The 25,335-nt window shown below is 41.6% G+C and overlaps 1 protein-coding gene across 5 annotated transcripts in view; it reads right to left on the reverse strand.

Moving 5' to 3' along the window:
* Positions 1–25,335, reverse strand: part of FMN1 (formin 1) — a 436,126-nt gene that overhangs the window by 128,772 nt on the left and 282,019 nt on the right. For all 5 annotated transcript variants that reach the window (XM_045450122.1, XM_045450119.1, XM_045450121.1 and 2 more), the window contains 5 exons: positions 16,148–16,209; positions 14,125–14,213; positions 7,511–7,640; positions 5,916–6,062; positions 4,745–4,804 (listed from right to left, as the gene is read on the reverse strand). In XM_045450122.1, coding sequence (XP_045306078.1) covers positions 4,745–4,804; positions 5,916–6,062; positions 7,511–7,640; positions 14,125–14,213; positions 16,148–16,209 — 488 coding nt within the window. The remainder of the gene's footprint in view (positions 1–4,744; positions 4,805–5,915; positions 6,063–7,510; positions 7,641–14,124; positions 14,214–16,147; positions 16,210–25,335) is intronic.

Below are 25,335 nucleotides of genomic sequence, written 5' to 3' on the forward strand. Positions count from 1 at the left end.
TATGTAAAGACTTCCCAAACGTTCTTTGGCTTATCTTTATATATACTTGCTGAGGGCCTGGTTTGCCATAGTTTTTGACAAGCTCCCCGACTATACGTCACAGAGGATCTAAGCTGAGAAATACCTTGAGGGACACAAGTTTCAGGCGTATGGAAAGATAAGCTGAGCCTCAAATATCTTTTCCAGTCTATCCTGCTTTGTCCCTGAGTTGTTTAACATAAGCCCTGCATCTTGCATATCTCAGGCAGTCTTCAGTTATTCCTCTCTCCACACGGGCTGTTTTGCCAGCTTTCCTTCACATTCCATCTTTCCTTCTGCCATTAGGACTAATTCCAAACTCTGAAACTGCTTTATAAGGCACTTTATGATCTGGCCTCTTCCACCCTCAGTCTTCTTCCACCTTCCCCCTATCTCTAACTCCCTCTCCTAAACGTTCATAAAATAACAGAACAGGCCACAATCTCTTGTCTCTGGGCTTTTGTCTATAAAACGGTCCCTTTCTAACTCTTCTGTAGAAACTCCTCACACCTGCATGTGTTCATATCATTCTTCAAGTCTCAAAACAGGTATCACTTCCTCAAAGACTGCCTCTAACCCTCAGCACCTGGGTGTTTACAAGGGCCCCTGCTGTTTACCGTTGTCACGGCGCTTATCAACGTTAATTTCAAAATTGCCGTGTTAACTTAGAGGCTTCCCCCGCTAGACTGCAAGCACTGTGAGGGCAGGTACTGCATATAGCTCTCAGTACAGCATACAACACGTGGCATATCAAACTTTGTTTGCCACCTATAAAAACACTAGTCTGAAAAGTGTGTACCTTGAGCAGGAGACATTTCACTTACTGTCATTTTTTCTTACGGTTTCAGGAATTCCCTTCCTTTAAGACCTTTAGCTCCACTTGAGATGCTAAGAAAAGCATGGTTTTCCTCATTTTATTGAAACATTCTGCAAGATCAGTGTGCTTTTTTCCCCATCTCTCTATACTTATTTTACTGCTTTCAAAACAACGGAGTAGTACTTGCGACAGGATGGAACACCATCTAAGATGCTTGCCGAGAAGCTCCATGGCAATCTACATTGGAAGAACTCATGCATGTTATCTCTAACTATTTTCTAAAACTTTTTTTTATCAGATTTAGCGCTGGCTTCAATTTTTTTTTTTTTAAGCTAGAAAAAGAGAAAGTGCTACTGAGCAAATCAGCCTGGTAGCATCTCTTGAGAAAGCTGCTCCATTAGAGCTCAAAAGACATGGCTCTAGATGGATTTCTGTAAGCTTCACAAACCTGGACTTGGACCCCAAACCAGCATGAGTAGAAGGAGGCTTGGAACAGGAGTCACCTTTCTCCTGCTAATTGCTCATCCCAACTAACCACAAAAATCATCACTTATGCTCCTACGGGGAGGGGATAGCTTAATAAATCACATAATTCTATACTCTTGCTGAGTGAAATGAATTTTTCACTGTGAAAATCAGGAGTGCACCACACAAATGTTGACTTCTGATTGTTCCCATACTGAGCCATCCCATGTTTGAAACTATTGTTACTGGAAGATTTTCCTCTGTGAAGTCGATTCCACTAGGTTTAGCTCTCTTTGAGGGTCACATTTCATTGGCAAATTTCAGCCTTCCCACACAATGCATCTGACTTGGTCGTGTAGATGCTACAGACACTACAAGATAAATCTGGTTATGCTAACCCTAGATCAGAAATGTTACCTCTCAAGATTCTTCCGGATAATTCTGCTGTCCTACTAGTACCTGCTGCCAGAACTTTGGGTATATACCTATTGCCTGAAGCTTCAACATGTCTGCCCCCTCTACCAGAATAAAGCTCTCACCTCTTTGCACCTAATTATTTGCAAATGTCACTTATTACACTCTTGCGGATATTTACAGCAGATTCAACCTAGTAAGTATTTGTCAGACACCTAAATTACGGATGCTACAAAACAGACAACAATGAGTTTTGGAACTCAAGGAGCAATGCCAGACTAACAATTAATTGCTCAATGATATCTACATGCAAGGCAGAATAAGACGTATCAAGACAGAAGTTCAAACCAAGTGTTCCCCGGGTTCAAAGGATTAAAAGATAAGGAAGTGAAAAAAGATTTCATGGAAGAAGGGAAGAATAGTTGTACTATTTTGTACCATTTTTCATTTTATCTTTCTTCCCTTTTACAAAAGTGACATGTGTTCATTATGTCTAATTGAAAGACAGAAGAAAGTTAAAATCTTTTCCACCCAGAGATAATCAAACATTTTTTCATATCTCTGGTATCCTAGGTTTTTCTGTGTGTTTATGTATATTTATATTTACATATTTGAAATTATATATTGTTTTAAACCCATGTTTATAATATAAAAGCAGATCAAGAGTATTTTCTAATGCCACTAGATTTTCTCCTATATACTTTCCATGGCAGTGTATTATTCCATCTTGTAACTCTAGCCTAATTGACGTGGTCTTAGTCTCTACCTTTGGACACCTCCCCAAAATTTGCTATATTTTGTTATTACAAATTATAAGTATAATAGTGATACATATCTTTATTTCCTGAGGATAAAAATTCCTAGAAATATTATATAGATTTCTAGGGCTTCTGATACACAAAGGTCAAAGTCTTGCTAAGCCATACTGTACATCTGCATGAATGAGGAAATGTGTCCCCCATAAGTAGGTACAGCTCCGTGGGGAAACAGATTGGCAGCCACATGCCATCTTCATGTGAATTTTTTTAAAGGTGCCCTTTATAAGACACAGTTTGGTGAGTCAAGGGCAGTCTAGATATGGGTCCCATTATACTTGGAGATCTTAAACAGGGAAGAAGTCCATCAGCCATTTGTGATAGTCCTGATAAAGTTTTGATCAATTTGTACCGCTAGGTCTATGTATCTAGTTGGCGATTTGTATCTTCTGTTTGATTTTTGCTTTTGTTTTTGTGTTTTTGGGAAATTACCTGTAGCCTCTTGTACCAATTTTTTTTTTTTTTTTAAATGAGAGGGGACCAGTTGTCCTTTCCATGTCATTTCTGAAGTTTGTTACCTATTAGGTTGCAAATATATGTGTTGCTACTGGGAGCTTTCTCCCAAAAGTTAATTTATTATTTCAAGAGAGTATTAATAAGACAGAAGCTTAATATAAAGAGGCTGGTGATGAGAAGAGGTCCAGTCAGGGAGAACATTGGATGTAAAAACACATCAGTGGGGCACCTGGGTGGCTCAGCTGGTTGAGTGTCTGACTTCGGCTCAGGTCATGATCTCACAGTTCATAGGTTTGAGCCCCGCGTCGGGCTCTGTGCTAACAGCTTAGAGACTGGAGCCTGCTTCAGATTCTGTGTCTCCCTCTCTCTCTCTGCCCCTCCCCTGCTCACACTCTGTCAATCTTTCTTTCAAAAAATAAATAAACATTAAAAAAATTAAAAAAAAAATAAAAACACACCAGTGAGAAAACATAGGGTGTGTTTGGAAAACATGGGGTCTTAAGTCACAGACTACGTGTAGGGGGAAGATGGAAAAAAAAAAAAAAGCATGGTTGTAAAAGACTGGAATTAAATTGGGTAGACTATTAATTCAGTTGAAAATGGGGAGTCATTTCTGTTTTTGAGTAACAAAGTGACCGGGACTATAAAAACTGATTGGGCCTTGGGCGTGGGATAGACTGGAAAAGGAGCAACCAGGTGTGGGGAGACAAGCTGGGAAGCAACCAGAATAGTCCAGGTGAGTTACCTTAAAGCCTGGATGAGTGGGGCAGAGGGATGAAAAACAAGAAAGAAACATGAGAAACAATTTAGTCGAAGGACAGAGAGGAACCAAAGAGGAGCAGAAGCTTCATGCTTGAATGACCGAAATGATAATCTCCTCATTAGAAACAGGAGAAGTTTGAGGAGGGGGGTTGGGAGATGATTCATTTCAGAGACACTGAGAACAGACAGATGAGGAGGGGAGGATAGAAGCCTATAGACTTCATCAGTGCCTAGCTTGTCTTCTGGATGGAATCATAGGCCTTTTGAAAACAAGGCCCTGGAATCCTTACTTTTCTTCCCTTGGAGCCTAGGAAAAACCCTGCTTGAGTGGACAGCTAAGCAGGAGTCCTGACAACATTTTCCTGAGACTTTTCCCATTCATATTGATTGCTAGATTTCCCAACACCTTACAACAGTACCTCTTTCTTCTCAAAGTTAGGACTCCTTGTTCTCAACTTAATGAGAAGGAATTAAACATAGAAAATTGTGCTCAGGTGGATTCTCACTGAAATTTTTATTTCTAATTGCAAATGTAATCTGAGCAGAGAGGATGGATTTCAAGTTCCACTTCTTCAACTTGTTCACAGATGAACATTACTGATAAGGTACTGGGTATTACTGCATCTTGATTTCCTACATTTTGGTCTGCAGCCCAGAGCCAGTTTCAGATACAACCAATTACTGAATGGATATAGATTTCACAAAGACCCCCACGATCTGGTTAGAAGGCATTGGGGGTCTCTCTGAAACTGTGTTATAGAGTGGATTAAGAGTCAGTAGATTGAGAGGCACTGAATAATGCTTCTCTTTACAAGAGTCAACTAAACTTTCTTGGCTTCAGCATTCCCATCTGTAAACCAAGGAGGCTGGATAGCTCTCAAATTCTATGTTGGACTTGAAATTCATCCACCCATCCATCATCTAATTTCTGAATGCCAACAATGTGTAAGAGTTGAAACCCCATTAGTGTAGTTTTCCACATAATGCTATTTCTTACCTGATCATAGTAACGCAGGTAATATTTCACGACATAGTCCACCAGATTAATCCCATTATCCTAGGTTTAAAAGAGAAGCTTAAATGAAAATCATTCACATGAGACTAACATATTATATAGTTGAGTACTGAAATCTCAGTTTGTGACCCTGAAACTTTTAATTTGCAATACCTGGTCCTAATTCTGTTTGCGCCTGGCAAGATTTCCCTCTCTCCTCTTTGTCCAGCAATTTTTTTTTATGACATCTATACATCTATGACACTCCACTATTCTTTGTGGGGGTGAAAAAAAAAAAAAAGAATCAAATAGATAATTCATAAGACCTCTGAGGTAATGACTAAAACAAACAAACAAACATATACAGGGTCTCATTATTTTCTGGCATAAAGCCAAGACAGGAGGGGTGGGGGAGTGCCAAAGGGAACCAGGGACTAGAACAGAAAACCATCCCTCCCTTCCCACCTTTCAAAAAATGTGTGTTCTTAATGGCGTGAAAAACAATCAGGACAGCTTAAAAGGAGCGCCATGCCACTTTATGACCCTGGGAGGCCAGGGGCAAGCAGGCCCTCCCACAAGGCAGCCTTTGTGTCTTGTTCACATGGGTCTAATTCTAATTTGCCTGTGTGTTTCCCCTCCCTTCACTGCCCCTGCTCCCCATGGGACGCCTAGATATGGGCTGGTTGTTTCTAAAGAGAAAGCTCTGCAGGGGTGTGGAGCCAAATGATAATCAGGCTCAGAGAGTTTGACAGTAGACCCTCGGCCCAATTGTTGTGGGCCAAAGAATAATTCAAATGCTCAGCTCAACTGGTGATTCAACATTGCTCCCTACTCAGGAATGAGTAAATTACAAGTAGTCAACACTAAATTCAAACAGACTCAAGCCTTGTGCTATGGCTGATACTGCGTGCTGTTTTCTTCTCTCATTACAGTTCAACATCCAATTGCATTCTTTTAGAACAAACCAATATTGGGGATTTTGTCGTCTCTGTAAGACCAAACATGAAAAACCAATTTTTACCCAAAAGTCAAAAGAAAGCAAAGAAAAAGTTTATTGTTAAAGGGAGAAAAGAGATGAATGGAGCAACCAAGAAAACATATAGATATGTCTAAATTAAAGGTATAGAAGGAATATAATGGCAAATCATAGAATCTTGTTGTGAGAAATAAATACCCGACTTTTGACGTCCTTGAGTTTGGGCAGAATTTCCAAGCTATATCCATCTGCTTGTCCCCGAGTTCTATTTCCTCCATTCATGTAATTTCCAAAAGCCAGAATGAGCGCTAAAATATCCTTCACACTCTTCATGTGCAGCAAGCCCTGTGACAGCAAATACCGATTATTACAGAGCTGGACTTCAAAGGTACCTATGTTCATTCAACAACAAATATTTACTGAGTAGCCATCAGGCTGTTTGGTGGCCGGACTGACAGCTGGCGAAATGGAAAATTTCTATCCTTTCAACGAACTGAAAGTCATCATTTTCTATCCTTTCAATGAATTACGAACTGCATGTCTTAATAGTGAGGACTAAATATTAGTATTTCTATTCGAGCCAGTTTTAGTTTTTAAATATTTATTTTAAATATGTAAGTTCTATGTAAATGGAACGAAGAGACTTGGTAGAGTTACACTTTACATCTGATGACTTCTAAGTAGAAACGGGGCTGCTAACATTTGAGGATCTGTTTTTGGACAATGTATCTGTATAAACAGTACAGTTAAATGTCGGGCAAGTTTAATACCAAGTCTATTCTTCTTTATCCCTGGGTGTAGTCCTCAGAGATAAACTATAATAATGTATTTCCAGGCCATAGGTTATGTTCTTTAAGTATCTGCAGAGATGTCTATTAACTTTCACGATTTCAAGCTGCTTAGGGTTTTCTTCAGCTCCTCGTACCATTTATTTTTCCTCTTTTTTTCTCAAAGTGCAAAGTTTTCAAGTTGGTACTTTTTCCCCCTTCTCCAAGTCTGAGTTGACTTTGTTTTCCTTTATTGTAGGGTAAAGAAAGAAAGGGAAATGCAGCTCCAGGGCAACCTCTGTTCCTTCCTTTTTAGGGTGTTATCAGAGGGTGTCTATTATTCCTTGGTCATATTTCTACTTTCTTTATTGAAGCATTTTATATTTTTGAAGGAAAAGAATCATGCCTTCAGAGAAGAACTCAATACTACATATGTGTGGAGAGGATTATCATGTTCTTAAGGACATGGGTCATTGTGAGGAAAAAAACAAACAAACAAACATTAGAATTTACAAAGAATACCAGTGTGGTAAAGCCAACAAAAATGTATTTGCCCACCACTTATTATCACAGTCATTTATTTTGCTTATCAAGTCTCTAGAATCTTCTTATTTCACTGTGTGGACACATGTCAGATGATCAGGTGCATGGGTCTCAAGCAAAATCTCTTGCAATCCAGTCAGTCAAGTAGCAAACACACTACACTTTTTAGGTTGTTTTTAAGAAGCCAATATGTACCTTAGAAGGTATCTGTGATATTTAAGAATCCATCTGTAGAAGTGTCATTTTTTTTCCTCCTTCTCCCTGTCAGTCTGCACCTGACTTTCTTTCTCTCTCTTCCTCCCTCCCTCACCTGCATGCACACACACACTCAGGATAATCATCACAGCTCTGCTTAGCAAAACACACAGTCTTAAATCCAAAGGTTTTCTACAAAGGGATTCTAGTTGATTCTCCCACTCCCTGCTTCCTTCTTTACCCTCAATAAGGGCAAAACCACCCTCTGAAACTAGATAGCAAACATACCTTAGAAGCTCTTGTGATGATCTCTACCTTTCGGTGCAAGGAGGTGATACTCTCAGAAAAGACAGATCTGAAGATTATGCACTGGGCCCGTTCAGCAAAATTAGGTATCTGGGCTAACTCGTGTAAAAATCTGTAAAAATTAATAATGGATCATCTAGCTTCACACACACTCACAAAGAAAAAAAAAAAAAAAACAGTTGAAAAAGATCTACCATGAGAGCATTCTTTACTTGATTGTGTCAATTTTAACAATTATAAAATGTACCTGACAGGCAGACCTAAGACTTCCAAGGGTGTGTGTTATATTGTTGACAACCAAGCCATTTTTTAAATGAGCTTCTAGGACGGTATATAAATGTACGGTGTATACATTACTTTAGGCACAGAGTGTTAATGCAATTATCCTGAACCATAAAGAGTTATCTCCTGCTATGCCAATAGGAGCGTTACCTTTAGTACATGAAAATAAATAATGAACTCCCTTTATAACGCAGCATTCTCAAAGGGTCTATTTAACACAGGCACAGTAAAGTGAAGGCTTGAGGCAGATGTCTGTAGAGAAGTGACAAAATGTTTCTTCCTGAGGTGAGATTACTATTATTTGTTGCTCACTGAATTCGATAATAGTCTACAGTGACCCTATTCTACAGATATTTGTTTACTTTCCCACATCAACTTGCCTATGAAGACAGGGTTTACGGCTCAGTGTGTGGAACAAAGCAAGCACTCATTAAGTAGACATCAGTGTTAAAAACTACAGTAAGACAGATTTTAAAAGCTAAAGGTGAGTGCTAATGTACACACAGAAGCTCACTGTCTGAGCAGCTGGGCACTGGTGCCCTTTGCAAAATTAAGTTGGAAGAGCTACCTACTCTCCAGGCCAACCACCAGAAGAAGGGGTATAAACTAAAATGGGCGGAAAGAGTTGGACACGAATTCAGAAGAGAAAATCCACTAACAGCTATTAAATTCAGTGTGGGGCTGAAATGATGATTAACTGATATTTCTGAAAGCCTTGGTCAATGCATAACATCATTACTTTGACATTTTGCAATCTCTCACCAAGAATGCTTTTCCATAGGAGCAAAGCTGAACCCTTCTTTCCATACCCAAAGAAGTTTCCTTTGCTTGCACTTTGTGCCTCTTTTACTTTGTTTTTAGGAGGCCTTGGGTTTTGATAAGATTTTAATTATCAGCTGTTTTTTTTTTTTTGTTTTTTAATCCTATATCCAGGTCATGGTCCTTTTTCTTTTCTTTCCTTTCTCTCTTTTTTTTTTTTTTTTTTTTTTTAAAGTAATCTCTATGCCCATTTGTGAGGCTTGAACTCACAACCCTGAGATCAAGAGTCGCCAGCAATACTGACTGAGACAGCCAGGCGCCCTCTTCTTCTTCTTCTTTTTTTAAATGACAGTGAGATGAACCAAAGAATGCACATAAAACTGAAGATACCTTTGTTTTTTAAAGTTCTGTAAATCTGATCATTATGAAAACCATGTTGGAGTATAATAGTGGAAACCCATAGAAATTCTGAGTTAAAATGAGATGAAAACTTGTATTTGTTATGTAAATTGTTTCTCACAGAATTAGTATTAAAGCATTGATTCACTTGTGACCGAAATCAGGAGTGTCACCAGTTTTCACAAATATAAGCAGTGAAGAGCTGTTGGGACTAGCAGCATCTGGTCCTCATGGGGCTGTCGGGAAGTTTTGTTTATACAGACAATGCTGAGAGCTAACTCAAGGGCCACACCCTGCCTTTCTCCTTTCCCAGCAGTGACCGAAAGACACTCCTCCCCAAGTAGGCTCCAGATCCCCAGAGTATGTACACTTTCTAGTTTAAATAAACAGAGTGAGTTAAGCGTTTGTGGAGACTGTGTGAGAGAAGATACAGATGGACACCTCAGCTATCCAACGAGGACGCAGGTGAAAAAGACACAATGCTGGATGTACAGTTACTTATAACAAGCCTCAAGAAAGGAGGTTTGGGACTAGTATAAGGAGACAAGCCCCTAGGCTCATCAACTTCCTGTTACCCAGGATAGAGTGGAAAGGAACTACAAGGTTCTCCAGGACCAAGGCCTCACTGGGATTAGGAACTGGACTAGGAGGGTTCTCAGAGAACCTTAAAGATCCAGAGACCTGTGCATGAAGAAGGGTCTGAAACGCATATCCAGAGTTAGAGGAGGGAAGGGAAATTCAAGAAGTTGACGTGACTTTTCGATACAACTGTGGGGAATGTGTCACCGAAAATTAATGCCAGAGTAGCAGTCACCAAGAATTTCAGTCAGTCCCGTAGACATGTAGGAAGCATTCACAGTGTGTCAGGTACCATGCTAAGACCTTAGAAGAGAATTTAACTTACACACAATTCCTTCCTGGTAATCTGAAAAATAAAGCACCCATTGCTGCAGGGTATAGTAAATATTTTCAGTGATGGGGCCTATGAGAGACATGTGCAGGCCATCCAAGTCGGAGCCCTCGACAGACAATGTCAGCCAAGGTTCCCTGGAGCCCTCTGGCGCTTGCACAGGACACATGTGACCAACTCTCAGGGCAGGCCCAGACAGGATGAATGGTGTTTGTGGGAGAAAACAACCAGAACTCAGATGCTAAAATGGAGATTTGCGTTCTAAAATAAAGACTTTTAAAGGATTTCAAACAGAGAGGTGATACTTTGAGTTTTTTGTTTTAAGAAAATCACCATGGCAGTGGCTTGGCCGGTGAGTTGAAGGGGACAGCAGATTTGACGCTGGAAGACCTCCAGGGCTGCAGCCACACTGTTCTCAGAGGGCAGGGAAGGGGGTCTGTGGTGTGAAGGGAGAGGGGCAGATACATGAGAAAGGCTACTCGGGCAGCAGGAACCAGAGTAACTGACCAACCCCGAGGGATGCTGGGAAGCGTCCAGGAGGACTTGCAGGTTTTTGGCTTGGACACCTGGTGGAATGTGAAGATAAGAACTACTGGAGACATAAATTTGAGAAGACTGCGATTTTATGTTACTTTCTGTTCTAAAATAGCCGTGCGAAGGCCTGAGGAAGAGCACCACAGATACCTCCTTTCCCATTTATCTGGAAGAGTACCAGAGGCATAAGTAACCTCAAGGGCTATGAGGCAAGTGGCTGATAAATATCTTATTCCCCCCAGCTGTGCTTTATACTCTCCCCCTACGAGCAGGGATAAGAACTCTTTTACAAATCTCCAAGTATATGTCTGGGGCATTGGGCCTTGGTACTTATGGATACGTATAGATTTACTTCCTGTCAGACTAATCTAACTTTATAAACTAGGGCCAGGTATAAAGAGGACTAAACAACAGCAAAGTAGCCACAAACTAGGGATCTTCTCATTCTTTCCCAGGGCAGGTTCATTTTCCCAGGAAGGGCTGCAACTCCAGTCTGTCTTTAGGAGAGAAGTTTTGCACATGATATTGTGTGGATCCCCATCCACAGCACCAACTCAGCTGACAGGTGGAATGAGGCAATACGGCCCACTGTTTCAAGGGACTAATGTTTAATTGATCATTCCCTAAACCCCCAAATGGTACCATCTCAGGGCTGTGTGCACAGGGCTGTGTACACAGTGGGATGTACACGGTTCCTCCACAGGGGAGTACACTCACAGAGCCTTGTTTCACCAAGTCAGTGTGTTTGTGAGGGTGCTGAGGAAACTGGGGACCCTGAGTGGGGCATCCCAATAGGCTTTACATGGTGTCCTCTATCCAGGCCGCAAAAGGCATGTGTTTGGCCAACTCAAATCCAATAGAGCTCACCTCATCTCACCACCATCCCAAGGCAGAATGCAAAGAATTGAAGGCCATCCTTGGAGGGAGTGGTTCTCAGACAGCCCAGGCCCAAGCAGATGACACCTCTATGTGAAATGGCTTTCTAAATCTGGCCCTGAGCTACAAGAAAGCTGATGAGGTGAGTGATGAGGCCAACCTCTCCCTGCCCTGATTTATAGGACTGGGCATCATAGGGATCTCAGAAAATTTCAATGTTGAAACTATAAATGATTCATATTTTCCAGTATGTAAAACATGCTTATAGTCGACTAACTTGGAGCTAATGGCAAATAACTTGGCAGGAAATCAGACCCTGGCTAAAATCAAACAAACGCTGCACTATGCAGGAGGTCAACAGCAAAGGTGAATTCACTCAGGCCTGAAGCCCCTACCCCCGTGCACCTCACCCTCCAGGAGCTGAGCCTGAGCACATCACCTTACCAGGACAACGCGACAGTCGTCTTTGCTGACAGTAATTGCTTAGCATCTTTGGGAAGCCACTGCAATGACTACTTATAAACCTTGAAAATGTTCTCTTACCCAGATCATCAGTATCCATATCATCAGATCAACATCAGCAGGAATAATAAGTTTATCTGTTAATTACCTGCCACCATTATTCTGTGTCCTGGCAATTAATCTTGAAAAATAATGCTAGAAAGACATTAACCCAAAAGGATAAGGGGAACACTTCCAGTTGTAGAAACCCACTGTTCATTTCACTGGGTCAGCCATTCCCAGCGCATGGAGCCAGCGTTGGCAAATTATAGCCCACAGGCCAAATACAGCTCATCACTTGTTTTTGTATGGCCTGCCACCTAAGAATAGTTCTCACATTTTTAAATGGTTGAAAAAGAATCAATAGAAAGATAACATTTTATACCATCTACACAAATAGTATGAAATTCAAATTTCAGTGTCCATAAACAAAACTCTACTGATGCACAGTCATGCCCATTTGTTTGGTTGCTTTTGCACTACAACAGGTTTAAGTACTTCCAACAAAGCCTAAAATACTATTTGATTTTTTTTTTACATGAAAAGCTTGTGAACTCCAGGCTTAGAGATCATTGCCCAGCGTGGCATGGTTGGCCACTACTCAAATGTTTGATATGCCCTATTGTCCCTGTTAAGGACTGAACGTTTGTGTTCCCCCAAAGCATATATGTTGAAATCCTAACCCCCAATGTGATGGTATAAGGAGGTAGGGCCTTCAGGAGGTAATTAAGTCAGGAGGGTTGAGACCTTGAGTGAAATCAGTGCCTTTAGGAGAAGAGACATAAGACCTTGCTTCCTTCTTTTTGCTTTCCGCCATGTGAGGATACCAAGAGAAGTTAGCAGTCTACATTCTGAAAGAGGGTTCTCACCAAAACCCAACTGTAATGGTACCTCCATCTCAGACTTCCAATCTCCAGAACTGTGACAAATAAATCTCTGTTGTTTATAAAGTCATCCTTTGGGTTACTTTGTTATAGCAGCCTAGGCTAAGACAGTCTTCAAATACTCCCCATGGACTTGTCGGTGTCTAAACATCCCATTATTAGTCACTTCACATTCAGTCATTAGCACCTTAGTGGGAATTAATCTGTTATATTAGGAAACATGACTTGGGAGTGGACCACAGGATTGGTCAGGGGCAGGAGTTGGTAGGGAGGGTAGCTCAAGTTGCCAGACCAAAAGGGCAGTAGAACACCATCTGCAATGATTCACAATATTCCTGGGCTTCATGAAATAACTTGGGAGGGGGCAGGGGTGGCATGGGGAGTGGTTCCTATGTTCCATGTGAGAACAATTCATCTAAGGTTTCCCAAATTATCATGAAGGCTTCTCAATAACCGAATAAACCTAGAAATCATCCACCCAGTCATTTAGAGGTATTTTCCTGGACCTGAGTGCCCAGGCAGTCCAAGAGGAGTGGGGCATTCTAGGGGACCCAAGCTCAAGGCACAAAAGTTTCAACACAAGCCAAAGAAACTTAGATGTCTCTAGGGCTCACTTGTTCCCCGAAACCTGACTGCTTAGTTTCTTCTTTGTTTTTTTACCACTCACCTCATCTCCAGGCTGAGGGGAGTGGCCTGAACTGGATACCAAGCACTCAAGGGTGGCAATAGGCAAAGGATGCTGCTGTCCACTCTGGACCCATTCCACATCCTCAATCCTGGGCCATGAAAAGCTAGCTGGGGCCCAAGGGCTGCAGAACCCCATGTACTTATCTGTGGTTTGCAGACCCCAAGGGCTTAGTCAAGGCAAGAGCCACTCAGTTACTCATCAGAGGTCTAGGTGTTCAAAGGCTGTGGCATGACAACCCAAACCATAGAGCAAACAACTCTAGATAGTGAACAGAGTGACGAACAAGCACGTACAAAGATGATAAAAAGGTCACATGTAAATTGGGCAGAGCAGGTGGAGAGATTCGGGGGAAAGCTGGCACATTCAGACTACATTTACCGGACACGACATTTAGGAAAATCCATTTGAATTCTGTGACTCTGACATCATCTTTTTAACTGCATCAGCAGAACCTTAAACAGAGCAATGACTTCTGCCTTCCTCAGTTACCCTTTTGGCCAGAATGTTTAGTCTGGGAGGAATTAACAAGCTGCTAGAACAAGAAAAGGGAATCATGAGGGATAGGGAAAGGGGCTGAGACAAATCCCCTGGATGCTTTTCCGGGCAGTCAGGTCATTCTGCTGCATGTAATAGGTCATGGGGACATGGTGCTATGACTTAGCTCACGGCACAGTCGAGATGCAATTATCCAGAGCTGGGAGGAAGGAGGACAGAGATGCACTTCTCCTTTTGGCCTAACAGAAAAGTGTTCAAACGTCCTTACTGTTCAGGTTTATCCAGCAACTTCAGTTCTTCCTCTTTGGATGTCTCGTAATACTTTCTTATTTTAACCAATTCATCCTCCTGGGCTCTCTGTGTTAAAAGAGAAACCAAACAAAGCACACGCAGAATGAACAATGAGAATCTATCTAAAGCAACGTGTCTCAAAGTGTGGTCTCTGGACCAGCAGCACTAGCATCACCTGTTTCTGGTTAGAAATGCAAATAACTGGCCCTACCCCAGGCACAAGAAGCTGGGGTGGGGGTTGGGGCAGCAAGCGCTCCAGGTGACTCTGATGCATGCTAACATTTGCGAACCGCTGGCTGAAGCAAATGGTCCTAACAAGCGACTGTAGGTGGACACAGAAGTCAGGACATTTGACGGCTGCCTCTGAATCCCCTGTAAGCAGGTATCAGTGAGTGGTCCTCAGTATTTGTTTCCTGACCCTTAGAACAGCTCTCCTAACTTCTGTAGGCTCCTGACTTTTTAATTTCCAGTCTCCACCTTCTCTGTTTGTAGATTCGGTAAACATTCATCTGTACTGCTTATTTTGGCACTTAGCTACAGTTTCTCAATTTATCCAACAATTTCAGTTGCATGCAGCTTTCCTCTACTGTGAGCTAACAAGTACTGCCCATATGCACAGTCCTGAGCTCACAGTAACAACAAAAAGCATTTAGAAGGCACTTGGCTTTTTGGAAAGTCCTTCAGTATCAACTATTGTATCTTCGCTTTTCCGATGATCCTACGTAAGCTCACACGTCAGCACACTAACGTCCTGACTCAGAATCTCTCTTTCTCCCATAATACCACGCTGCCCTCCGGGTACTCAACAAATGCACTGCTAGCTCCCAATGGCCTGGTATTTGTGCACCCTCTTGTCTATTAATGAAAGCCTTACTGATGGAATGCGAGAAGGCCCCACTCAGGTGTACTAAATAGCTTCTAATTTTATATGATGTAAAATGTGTAAGGAACTGGCAATCTCACTAGGTTGGATTATTATGCTATGGAAATTTTCTATAAGAGACTTAAGGTCCCAGGGGACATAATCAACGAAATGAGTACTTTTTTTGAGCATGGTGACCAAGGCATACTATAGAGGTCCCAGGCAGCTTCCTGGGAAATATCATTACTTCAGTAAAGAGAATCTGGTTCACTCTGTTTTCAAATCCTAACAGAGTCAATGAACCAGAAATGCCAACAATCATGGGAACTCTGACTCTTCCTGTGTCATCTTCTCAGGAAAGCCTGCCAGTGCTGCTGGTTATTCCACATACAGCCCAAATTTAAAGAGCACATATGTGTCTGGTGCTGTTTATTTTCAAGATACATTGCTACTGCTACTTATATTGAATTCTGTTTTAACACTCACAAAAATCAGACAGAGCCCATTATAATCCCCTTCTACTGATGATCAAACAGGCTTAAGGGATTTAACTGATCCAGAGTCACTCAGCAGTCCACTGAGTGGGACCTCAAATGTAAAACTGTCTGACTCTAAATCCAAAGCACACACCCACCATCTTTTTACTACTTCCCACATTCAAGGTCATCAGCTCATTTGGTCTAAAAGTAATCATCCAAGATGGTAACAATATTTCCCTTCATTAGAGGAAAACAGTAGTGTGCAGCAACAGTAAGCTGGTAGCTCACCTTCATTCACTCTGACAGCTAGCCACAGGGCTGGGTTCCATGGCACAGAAGGGGTCTTCACCTTGAACCACCCTCTCATGCAGGTGTGCAAAGAGATCTGCTAACCCGATGGCACAGCACGGTCAGAACCTAGTGCTTTTCTCACATCTGCTCTCATTGGAGCTTATGTTTATAGAAACTATGCCTTAATCTCTTCCATGCTATGTCAAAATCCTCTCTGCCCAAGAACATGAATGGCTCAGTGATTTGGGGGCGGGGGGGCGGGGGCAAAAGGAGTCACATATGACCATTTTTTTGGACCTAAACATATTTTTAATTAGTGAAGATATGATAATCTGGAAACTCTGGCTCTGTAGGTCTTTGATACTCACATTTTCATATAAGGCTGCCAGGGTCTCCAGATCAACCACAGAATCATCCACATTGAAAATGGCTGTCAAGTACCCAAAAAGAAAGAGGGAAAAAAGGAAAGTTTAATTAGACTCCCCCACACTAACATGTATTACACGTCTAGCTTCCAGGCAATGGGACACTGCACTTCCTTACACAGTTGTGTCCTGCAGCATGTTCTTGCTCCCCTTCCTCTTGCGCCAGGGGGGCTCCAGTGACAGAAACCAAAATGGCTCCCATCCCTGGCCTGAGCCTTGGCCCTGCCTAGTTTAATTCCTCAAGTTTTGTGTCCTTTCTGCAGTTTAATTTAGGCTCCACAGGAGAAGTGTTTGTGCTTTAAAACTAAATCAGTTTGTAGGTTTGAAGCACAATTTTAAATCTTTCTTCCCGGCTGGTAATTGAAGAGATTTAGTACCTAATGCACCAGAACTGACTCTTGCCCATTACCAGGAAGAGAGAAAAAAAGACAATGTTGGCAAATTAAATGAATTCAGGCATGTGATTTAGGCACCTTTCCATGGCCACTGCAAACATCTTGTTTGGATTAAAAAGACAAGAAAAAGCAATAATTGCATCAATGGCAAATTAAGATTATGGAAACCTCCCATGAGTTAGTCTAAGGCAAGTTCTCATTCCCATGGTTTTATCAGGATTCTACTTGTTATTCTATATCTTTAAGTCATCTAGCTGTTAACTAATATGCATATGATTTCACCTAGAGAGATTCCTTTCTATATATACTGGGATACGAACATTGAGATTGTAAAGGCTTAATGGATTTGGCAATCAAAGTGTTTGGAATAGGCAGCTCCACATCTTTAAATAATTATTCAAAACTAATAAGGTTTGTTCCCTCAACCCCACCTCCCTTCTCTGACTTTACATTGTGAAATTAACCAGCACGCTAGTAAATTTTCTCTGTGGCAGGCTAATTAATTTTATTAAACCAACCAGTGATATTTAGAATGCCTTAAAATTTTCCTCGTCAACCATTATTCTGTTCATTGGCATTACAGCATGGTTTCTGGAGAAGGTAGAGATCAAGGTAAAGGGCAGGTTCCTTTCAAATTGTTTTGCGTCTTCTATAGCTGAATTGTATGAACCCCCTTATACAATTTTAACAAAGTTAATTAACTGAGCTAAGATCATGTAACTTCACAGAACACCGAGAAATGTACTTAAAATTCCTCCGCAGGCCACCTTCACTCACTTAGGGTTAATCAACAAGCTATTCTTAGATATGGAAGTGTGTGGAAAGGAGAGGTTAACATGCTAGTGACAAAGTCGACTCAGATCCCACTAAGACAAAGGAAAATCACACTTCTAAAAAGGGCAATCTGAAACCACAGAAGAAAAATGTAGTTTGAGGAAAGAAAGAATTTGCCCTCCCAGGATGGTTATTTTGTGTGTGGAGATAATATGAATTTACTAATTTATTAGACCAGGAATTTTTACATGTCTGGTGCTTTAAAAAAACAACCAGGAACAATGTCTGATTTATGTAAATTCCAATATTCTCCTACAAAAATCAGCCAACAGGAATGCAATAAGAAAAGGTGAAGTTCTACAATTTATCAGAGAAGTTCACTTCTAAACTAATTCCACATTGTAGGTATTCTATATGAACTGCAAGCTTACATATAACCAAGTGAGCTTAACTAATGAGAATTAGAATGACCTGTGGGTTGTTGTTCTGGTGAACAAATACTTGGTTCTTAAAACTTAATCAGTCTGGGTCCCAGACACACAGTTTGATGGGCTGTATGGTCAGCCAATACTGCTCCAGTGTGCTAGGTAACCGAAAGAAAATATCTAGAAAACGGAACTGGAGAACAAGCATGGGCTCTGACAACATTCATTCATTCATTCATTCATTCACCCAGCCCTTGAGTAAATATTTATTGAATGTGTATTAAGTTCTAGAAACTGTTAATGCTGTGATTATATAAATCAAAAGTGTGTAGGAGGTTCAAAACACTTGATCTCATGCAATTTATACTCTAGCCTAGGGGACAGAAAATAATTTCAGATAACAATATACTATGAAGAAAGTAGAGAAATAGGCAGCATTGCATTGGATGGTTGATGAGGCTTCTTTGAGGAGGCAACAAATATTTAACTTAAGAGCTGAAGAAGTCAGTTCTGTGAATATTTGGGAGATGAGCATTCTAGGAAGAGATAACTGCAAAAGGAAGTTTCTTTTTCTGATGAAGGAACAAGCTTAAGGTACAGAAAAATACCAAGATGACTATCGTGGAAGGAGCAAAACTTACTATGTGATCCTGGCAGGTTAAAGTATCCGAGCCTCACCAGATCCATAAAATGGGTCTAATACCATGTACTGGAAATATTAAGCAGGGGAGTATGTATGCATGGCATAGCACATAGAGAATGGTATGAACTGAAAATGGTACCAATGAATGATGACTATTGGGATTTTAAATATAGACGTGGTGGGGCAGCTGGGTGACTCAGTCGGTTAAGCTCCTGGTTCTTGGTTTCAGCTCATGTCATGATCTTATGGTTCGTGGGTTCAAGCTTCATGTCAGGCTCTGTGCTGGCAGTGTGGAGCCTATTTGGGATTCTCTCTCTCTCTCCCTGTCTCTCAGCCCCTCCCCACCCACGCTCTTGCGCGCGCGCACGCGCGCTCTCTCTCTCTCTCTCAAAAATAAATAAACTTTAGGGGCGCCTGGGTGACTTAATTGGTTAAGCGTCCATCTTTGGCTCAGGTCATGATCTCTCAGTCTGTGAGTTTGAGCCCCATATCAGGCTCTGCTGACAGCTCAGAGCCTAGAGCCTGCTTCACATTATGTGCCTCCCACTCTCTCTGCCCCTTCCCCGCTCATACTCTATCTCTCAAAAATAAACATTAAAAAAAAATAAACTTTAAAAAATAAAATAAAAAATAAATATACACATGGTTAATGTGTTTTACTGCTTGTTAATGCCTTATCTCCTTTAATATCTGGAAAGAAGTGGAGAAAGAAGACAGCAACTACTGAGTAGTTTGTGTTATAAAGGAAACTTTCCAGAATTCGTGAGTGTTCCAGATAGGAGTAGTGCTATTAAAACTTTCTGGTCCTTCAAAACCCTGCTCCAAGCCCAACTTCAGGAAACATTATTAATAGTAAGGGATATGCACAAATAGTTGTCATTACAAAAAATAATGGCTCAAGTGTTTTAAAAGAAATACAAGATACCTTTGGGTCCATTCAGAAAGTCAGCCTCATTGTCATCTCCAATTTTCATCTCTCCTATCAATCTACCGTTCATCAAACCACCACCATTATGATTTTTTTTATGTTTATTTATTTTTGAGAGAGAGAGCACAAGCATGAGCAGGGGAGGGACAGAGAAAGAGGGGGACAGAGGATCTGAAGCAGGATCTGTGCTGAGAGCAGTGAGCCTGATGGGGGACTTAAACTCACAAACCATGAGATCATGACCTGAGCCAAAGTCGGACGCTTAACCGACTGAGTCACTCGGGTGCCTTGCCGCCATTATATTTTTAAAACCATGGGTCTCAACATTTTACTTTGATGCTTACAATACCTCATATGTATTTCCTTTAAATACTGGGTAAACCCCAAATGCCTTGGCCTAATGTTTAAGCCCATTCCTTTCCCAGCACCAAGCTACACTTCCAATCTCATCCCCTACCACTTCCCCTTCTCCCAGGCTGCCTGTGCTCCAGCCATTTGGGGCGGCATGCCAAGGATTCTTCCCTTTCCATACACCCTCCCCCAAGGCCCAGGGGAAAGGTTTCCTGCCCTGGAAGGAACTCCTTGACCTTCAGATTCCTAAGTCCTCACTCTCTTCCTCTTTCACCTGCATGTGTATTTTACACAGGGGAAGAAAGTCTAATAAAGAGCCTGTATTAACAGTGTGTAGCAGAACAGTTACCCTCCACTGCTGGACTGAGGAAGCCTGTAGTCAGGGATGATTTCTAAGCATCCCGATAACCCCAGCATCTGGCCTCGCACCTGGTATGTAACAGGGATAAAAGTGGGATACAGGCTACAAGAATACCAATGGGAGTTCTTCTGTTAGGTATCAGGAAATGCTTCCTGATAAGAGAGCATAGGGTCTTTAAAAGAAAACAAATTTTGGAAAAGGACAGGATTTTGGTAGATGAAAATATTGTCTTCTGAGGGGTGTATCTGAATTAGGGTTGTTTGCTCACCCCCACTAGGCCCCGGTAAGAAATCAAGGTTTATTTGGTCAGGTTGCATAATCATGCCTTCATCCACACACTCACTGGAGATACGTTACTTGCCTCATTTTCAAGGAAAGAATAAGGAAAATAGCTTTCCCTTCATTCTTCACCTCCAAAAATGTTTTAAACAGCAGTATCACCTTAGGTGAAAAGGTTACGAGTAAAAATTCAATGGTTATATTGCCTCAGGCAGATACCTGAGACACCCATTTATGAATTACCATGAACTGAGCCAAATGCATTCCAAGCAATGACAATCTGTAAATTTACAACAAGTTCCAGTGAACATCAACTGGAAGGATGCGAGACATTTCACATGGAAGAAACAGATGCAGACAGGCTCATGGAAGATGCAGGCAAGGGCAGGTAGTTCCATTTTGGTTGAAGAGAGTGTTAATTCTAGTCTAGAGCAAGATCGGTAGAATTCTAATGAAGGCCATGATGAAGAGCCTATAAGGCACTCAATACACAGCATGGAGGCACTGAGAAGTTATGAGTGGTGTAGTAAACCTAACAGTTATATTCTATAGGACATGTCAAAATTTGGAAAAACTGGTTTAGAATCTATTCCAGTGAACAAGAAGTAGCAAATACCGTGGATAGAAAGCACAGGACAGAGGAGAAGGACACTACAGAGCACTACCGAGTGGCATAACTAAGTGGCTATGGGACTGAGGACGCTGGAGTGAAAACCACCTGAGGCCCTACATCTACAATTGGAGGAAGGGCTTTGGGCCACCCAAAGGAATAGGCAGAGGAGCTTAAGAGCTGTATATGCCTGGGGTGCCTGGCGGCTCATTCGGTTAGGCATCCGACTATGCCTCATGTCGTGATCTCGCGGTCCATGGGTTCAACCCCTGTGTCAGGCTCTGTGCTGACAGCTCAGAGCCTGGAACCTGCTTTGGATTCCGTGTCTCCCTCTCTCTCTGCCCCTCCCCCACTCATGCTCTGTGTCTCTCTCAAAAATGGATATTTTTAAAAATTTAAAAAAAAAGGGGCGCCTGGGTGGCGCAGTCGGTTAAGCGTCCGACTTCAGCCAGGTCACGATCTCGCGGTCTGTGAGTTCGAGCCCCGCGTCGGGCTCTGGGCTGATGGCTCAGAGCCTGGAGCCTGTTTCCGATTCTGTGTCTCCCTCTCTCTCTGCCCCTCCCCCGTTCATGCTCTGTCTCTCTCTGTCCCAAAAATAAATAAACGTTGAAAAAAAAAATTTAAAAAAAAAAATTAAAAAAAAAAAAAGCAGCTAGATATGGACCTGGGGGAGAAATGGGGGAGAGGAAAACTAGTTATGAAGGAAAATTTAGATTAATTTGGGGTCAATGCCAAGTATTCCACTGAGGTTTTCTCTCTTCTATGTAAGGGTCTTAAAAACAAAATAAAATTCAGAGGTGGAAGAAGCACTCTGAAGAGGTATCCTGGTTGAGTCTAGGAGCTTAAGGAAATTATTTCTATCATTTCTCTACTACAGAGTAGCCAATGAAGGTTAGATTATTGGCCAAAGGTCTAAAAAGTAAGGGCATAGGTACTAGGACTCCTAGAAGAGCTGTTTTCATGCACATGATTCTGCCTCCTATTCACCAGAAACATTTTAAGTTCCTACATAGGGCTGGAATCAATAACTGATCATTCTATTCCACAAATATTGGCACACTGTATTACAGAGTTGATTCTTTTTTTTAATATTTATTTTTGAGAGAGCAAAAATTGCGGAGGGGCAAAGAGAGGGGGACAGAGGATCCGAAGCAGGCCGTGCTCTGACAGGTTGACAGCAGCAAGTCCTATGTGGGGCTTGAACCCATAAACCACAAGATCATGATCCAAGCCAAAGTCGGATACTCAACCGACTGAGCCACCCAGATGCCCCAAGAGTCTGTTCTTGAAGGCACTTATCATCAAACTTCTAACCATTACATGAGCCCTTTAATTAGTTCACTGATGACTACTATATAGAAAGAAATCAGTCATTGATTAAAACATATTTGGAATTGCCTGGGATTACGTAACTCTTTCCATTTTATACTTTAAAAACCACACTCTGTCTTTCTCGCTCTGTAGCGTGCATGTGCGCGCGCTCTCTCTCTCTCTCTCTCTCTCTCTCTCTCTCACACACACACACACACACACACACACACACACACACACACACACCCCTACCTTGTATCTTATAAGCTGGATAAGCAAATACCAGCCTACACAATTCTATAGCATGCCTCAAAGCACTGATACAGTAATTCCGGGTCATTCTAGCTTTTGTTCCCATCTGTTTGGGGCTCATTATACCAACAACTCCTGCAAATGGTGTCAGAAAGGTGAAGCGTCAAATCCACAAAGGGGAGACCCCGACAACTCCCTGCTACTGCAATATCAATCATTGCTGGTGGTTTCTACTTTTATCTCCCTCTCTCCTTAGTTATCCCCACTCACACTGTCAGTTCGGTTAGAATATTTCACCTACACCTCACAATATGTCGAAAGGAAATAGACACACGCTGTGAAAAGCTGGTAATTTTATTGGGTTCCTTTACCTTTAAAAATCTGTTACTTGGTCAAGTCTGGTTTCTGGGCCCCTTTTTTGCAGGGAAATTGAGGCAAACATTTTTATGTGGTCCTCTGGTGCCTGCTCTGTACTCCAAGAATTATATACACAAGGATCATTAGAGTAGTGTTTCGCCCATTAAGATATAATAACCGTCAGCAGGGACAAAAAGCAGATCAGTATCACAGATTCAAACTAACAGGCACACATAAAAACTATGTGCCTGCTTCAGGCACATGCACAGGGTCAGGGTCTTACACGATAGGGAAATCCCCTCTCCAGTTTGGAGGCGGCTTTTCACAAGACCAGGGTAAGTAGAAAGAACATGCAGGAATTCTCTCAGCCCTCTAGCCATTTTTAACCCGGAACACTTTTCTATCCCCGAGTGCAACCATTTCCAAATAAACCAAAAATGACTGTGCTTGCTGTTTGAAGGGCGTCTAATTAGTAAAACACAAGCAGTTACTTAAAGGAGCTGTTCTTTTTGACCAAAGGAACACCTTTGGGCAAGAAACACATGGAAGACTGAGGTAGGAAAGGCACACGCCTTGGTCTGTTAGATTAGCCAAAGTAAATCTGGTCATCCAAGGTGTGGAAGATGCCACAGACAGATAGGTCTGGGGTAGCTTACTAGGATTTGGCTGATGTTGATTTTAAAAATCACCTCTATGCTGCCCAGTTTATGCCTTGTTCTATTTCCTTCAGTAAGTGGTTGACATGAACACCTTCACAAAGTGGGTGTTTAATAATTGTTTGCAAATTGTTTGCAGATTTATTCTCAGCCCACAAAAACAAAGATTAATAGGATTATTTGGCTCTACTAATAGAAATTATTTTCTTAACAACATTAACTTCCAAAGGACCAGCATAAAACTTAGCTGTTTGGTCCAAATTACTGATATTCCTAGGGCTTAATAAATATTCAACTTGTAAGGGAAAGAGAATGAAATGGGGACCATATCATAGAAGGCATTGGGTTTTTAAAACTCTCAGCTAACAGACCCCTCAAAACTCCCACAAACCAACTACCATGACCTCTCCCAAAGAAAAGGCAAGGATGTGGGGTCATGGATGAGGCAGGGGTAGCATCCGAGAGCTGAGGAAAGGTCCAGCAGGAACATCTCCCCACAGGCTCACGTCATAATGACAAGGCCGTCATGGAGAGTGAAGACCAAATTCAGGATAAAACTTGGCAAGAGGTGAAAAGGGGGCCGGGCAGATTGAAGCGTGGAGTCGGGGGGAGAGCCTGCCCCCACTGAGAGGTCTGTAACCAGGTCTCTTTGCCATGGTCATAGATCTCCTACAACCTTTTCTCAATATGCCTCACTTTTCCCTACTGACCACTACGTTCCACCTCTGGCACCAGGCACACCTGGGCAGATATAGGGACGCACAAAGCCTAGCTCTATGCGTCTTTCCAGATGAAATGCTAAAGGCACCAATTACTAAAGCTTAAAATAATCTCTGTCTAGGCAGACCTTACTGCCTAAACAGTTATACTTAATAAATGAACAGCTGCATTTATCGGGAATTTCCTGTGCACCAGGCATTATTCTAAGTGTTTTACCTGTAACTGTGTGAGGTGGGTGCTGCTGGACCTAGTTTTACAGATGGTGAAACTAAGGCATGAGGTCAGGCAGCTTGATTTCCCAAGCTCAGTTCCATAATCAAATTTACTGGACTAGGATTATACTTCTTTTATCCTTTATAAGTGTTAGGCTATAAATAATCCCTCCACCTAAAATCCTTACCATCTTAAAAAACAAACAAACAACTCAGTGAGCCAACTCCCCACAACAGTCTACACAAACACTGTGGTCTCTAAATGGCATTACATGCTTTTTTTTACATTAATCAACAGCCTCCCAGTGGGAACCAGATATGCCTCATGCTACAAAAATTCCGTTTGTGTCTTATACACAACCATACACTCACCATTATTTAATAATCACTAATATTTAATACAGTCCTAATATGCTATCGCAATATGCATAAGAAAACAGTCGAACTTCAATCTTTGTGAAGTTATTCAAAAATCATCAGTATTGCAGTCAAAGTCAGAGCAAAAAATTTCTAAAAACTAGAAATGAGGCATTGAAAAGGCATTGTCTTAAAAGAAAATATAAATATAAAAATAAAATACAAGCTACAGTAATATAAAGTCTCATTTTTTTTTAAAGATATTAACAATCGCATGCTGGAACAGACTAAAAGGAACAGCAAAGGCACAAAGAATGAAGAAACACAAACAAAACTTGCCTCCAGTCCCATAAAGAGCAAGAACTATCAAGGGCCTATACTTACAGTCTTACCTACATCACCAAATGCCTGCTAATGTGTCATACTAGTTGGTACAGACCTTAATTTGGGCTTTGATGGAAAGAGAAGGCAAGTGTAAATGACATAGTCAGCAGGAGCTG

This window comes from Leopardus geoffroyi, chromosome B3 (assembly GCF_018350155.1).
Source record: "Leopardus geoffroyi isolate Oge1 chromosome B3, O.geoffroyi_Oge1_pat1.0, whole genome shotgun sequence".
NCBI classification, from domain to species: Eukaryota; Metazoa; Chordata; class Mammalia; order Carnivora; family Felidae; genus Leopardus; species Leopardus geoffroyi.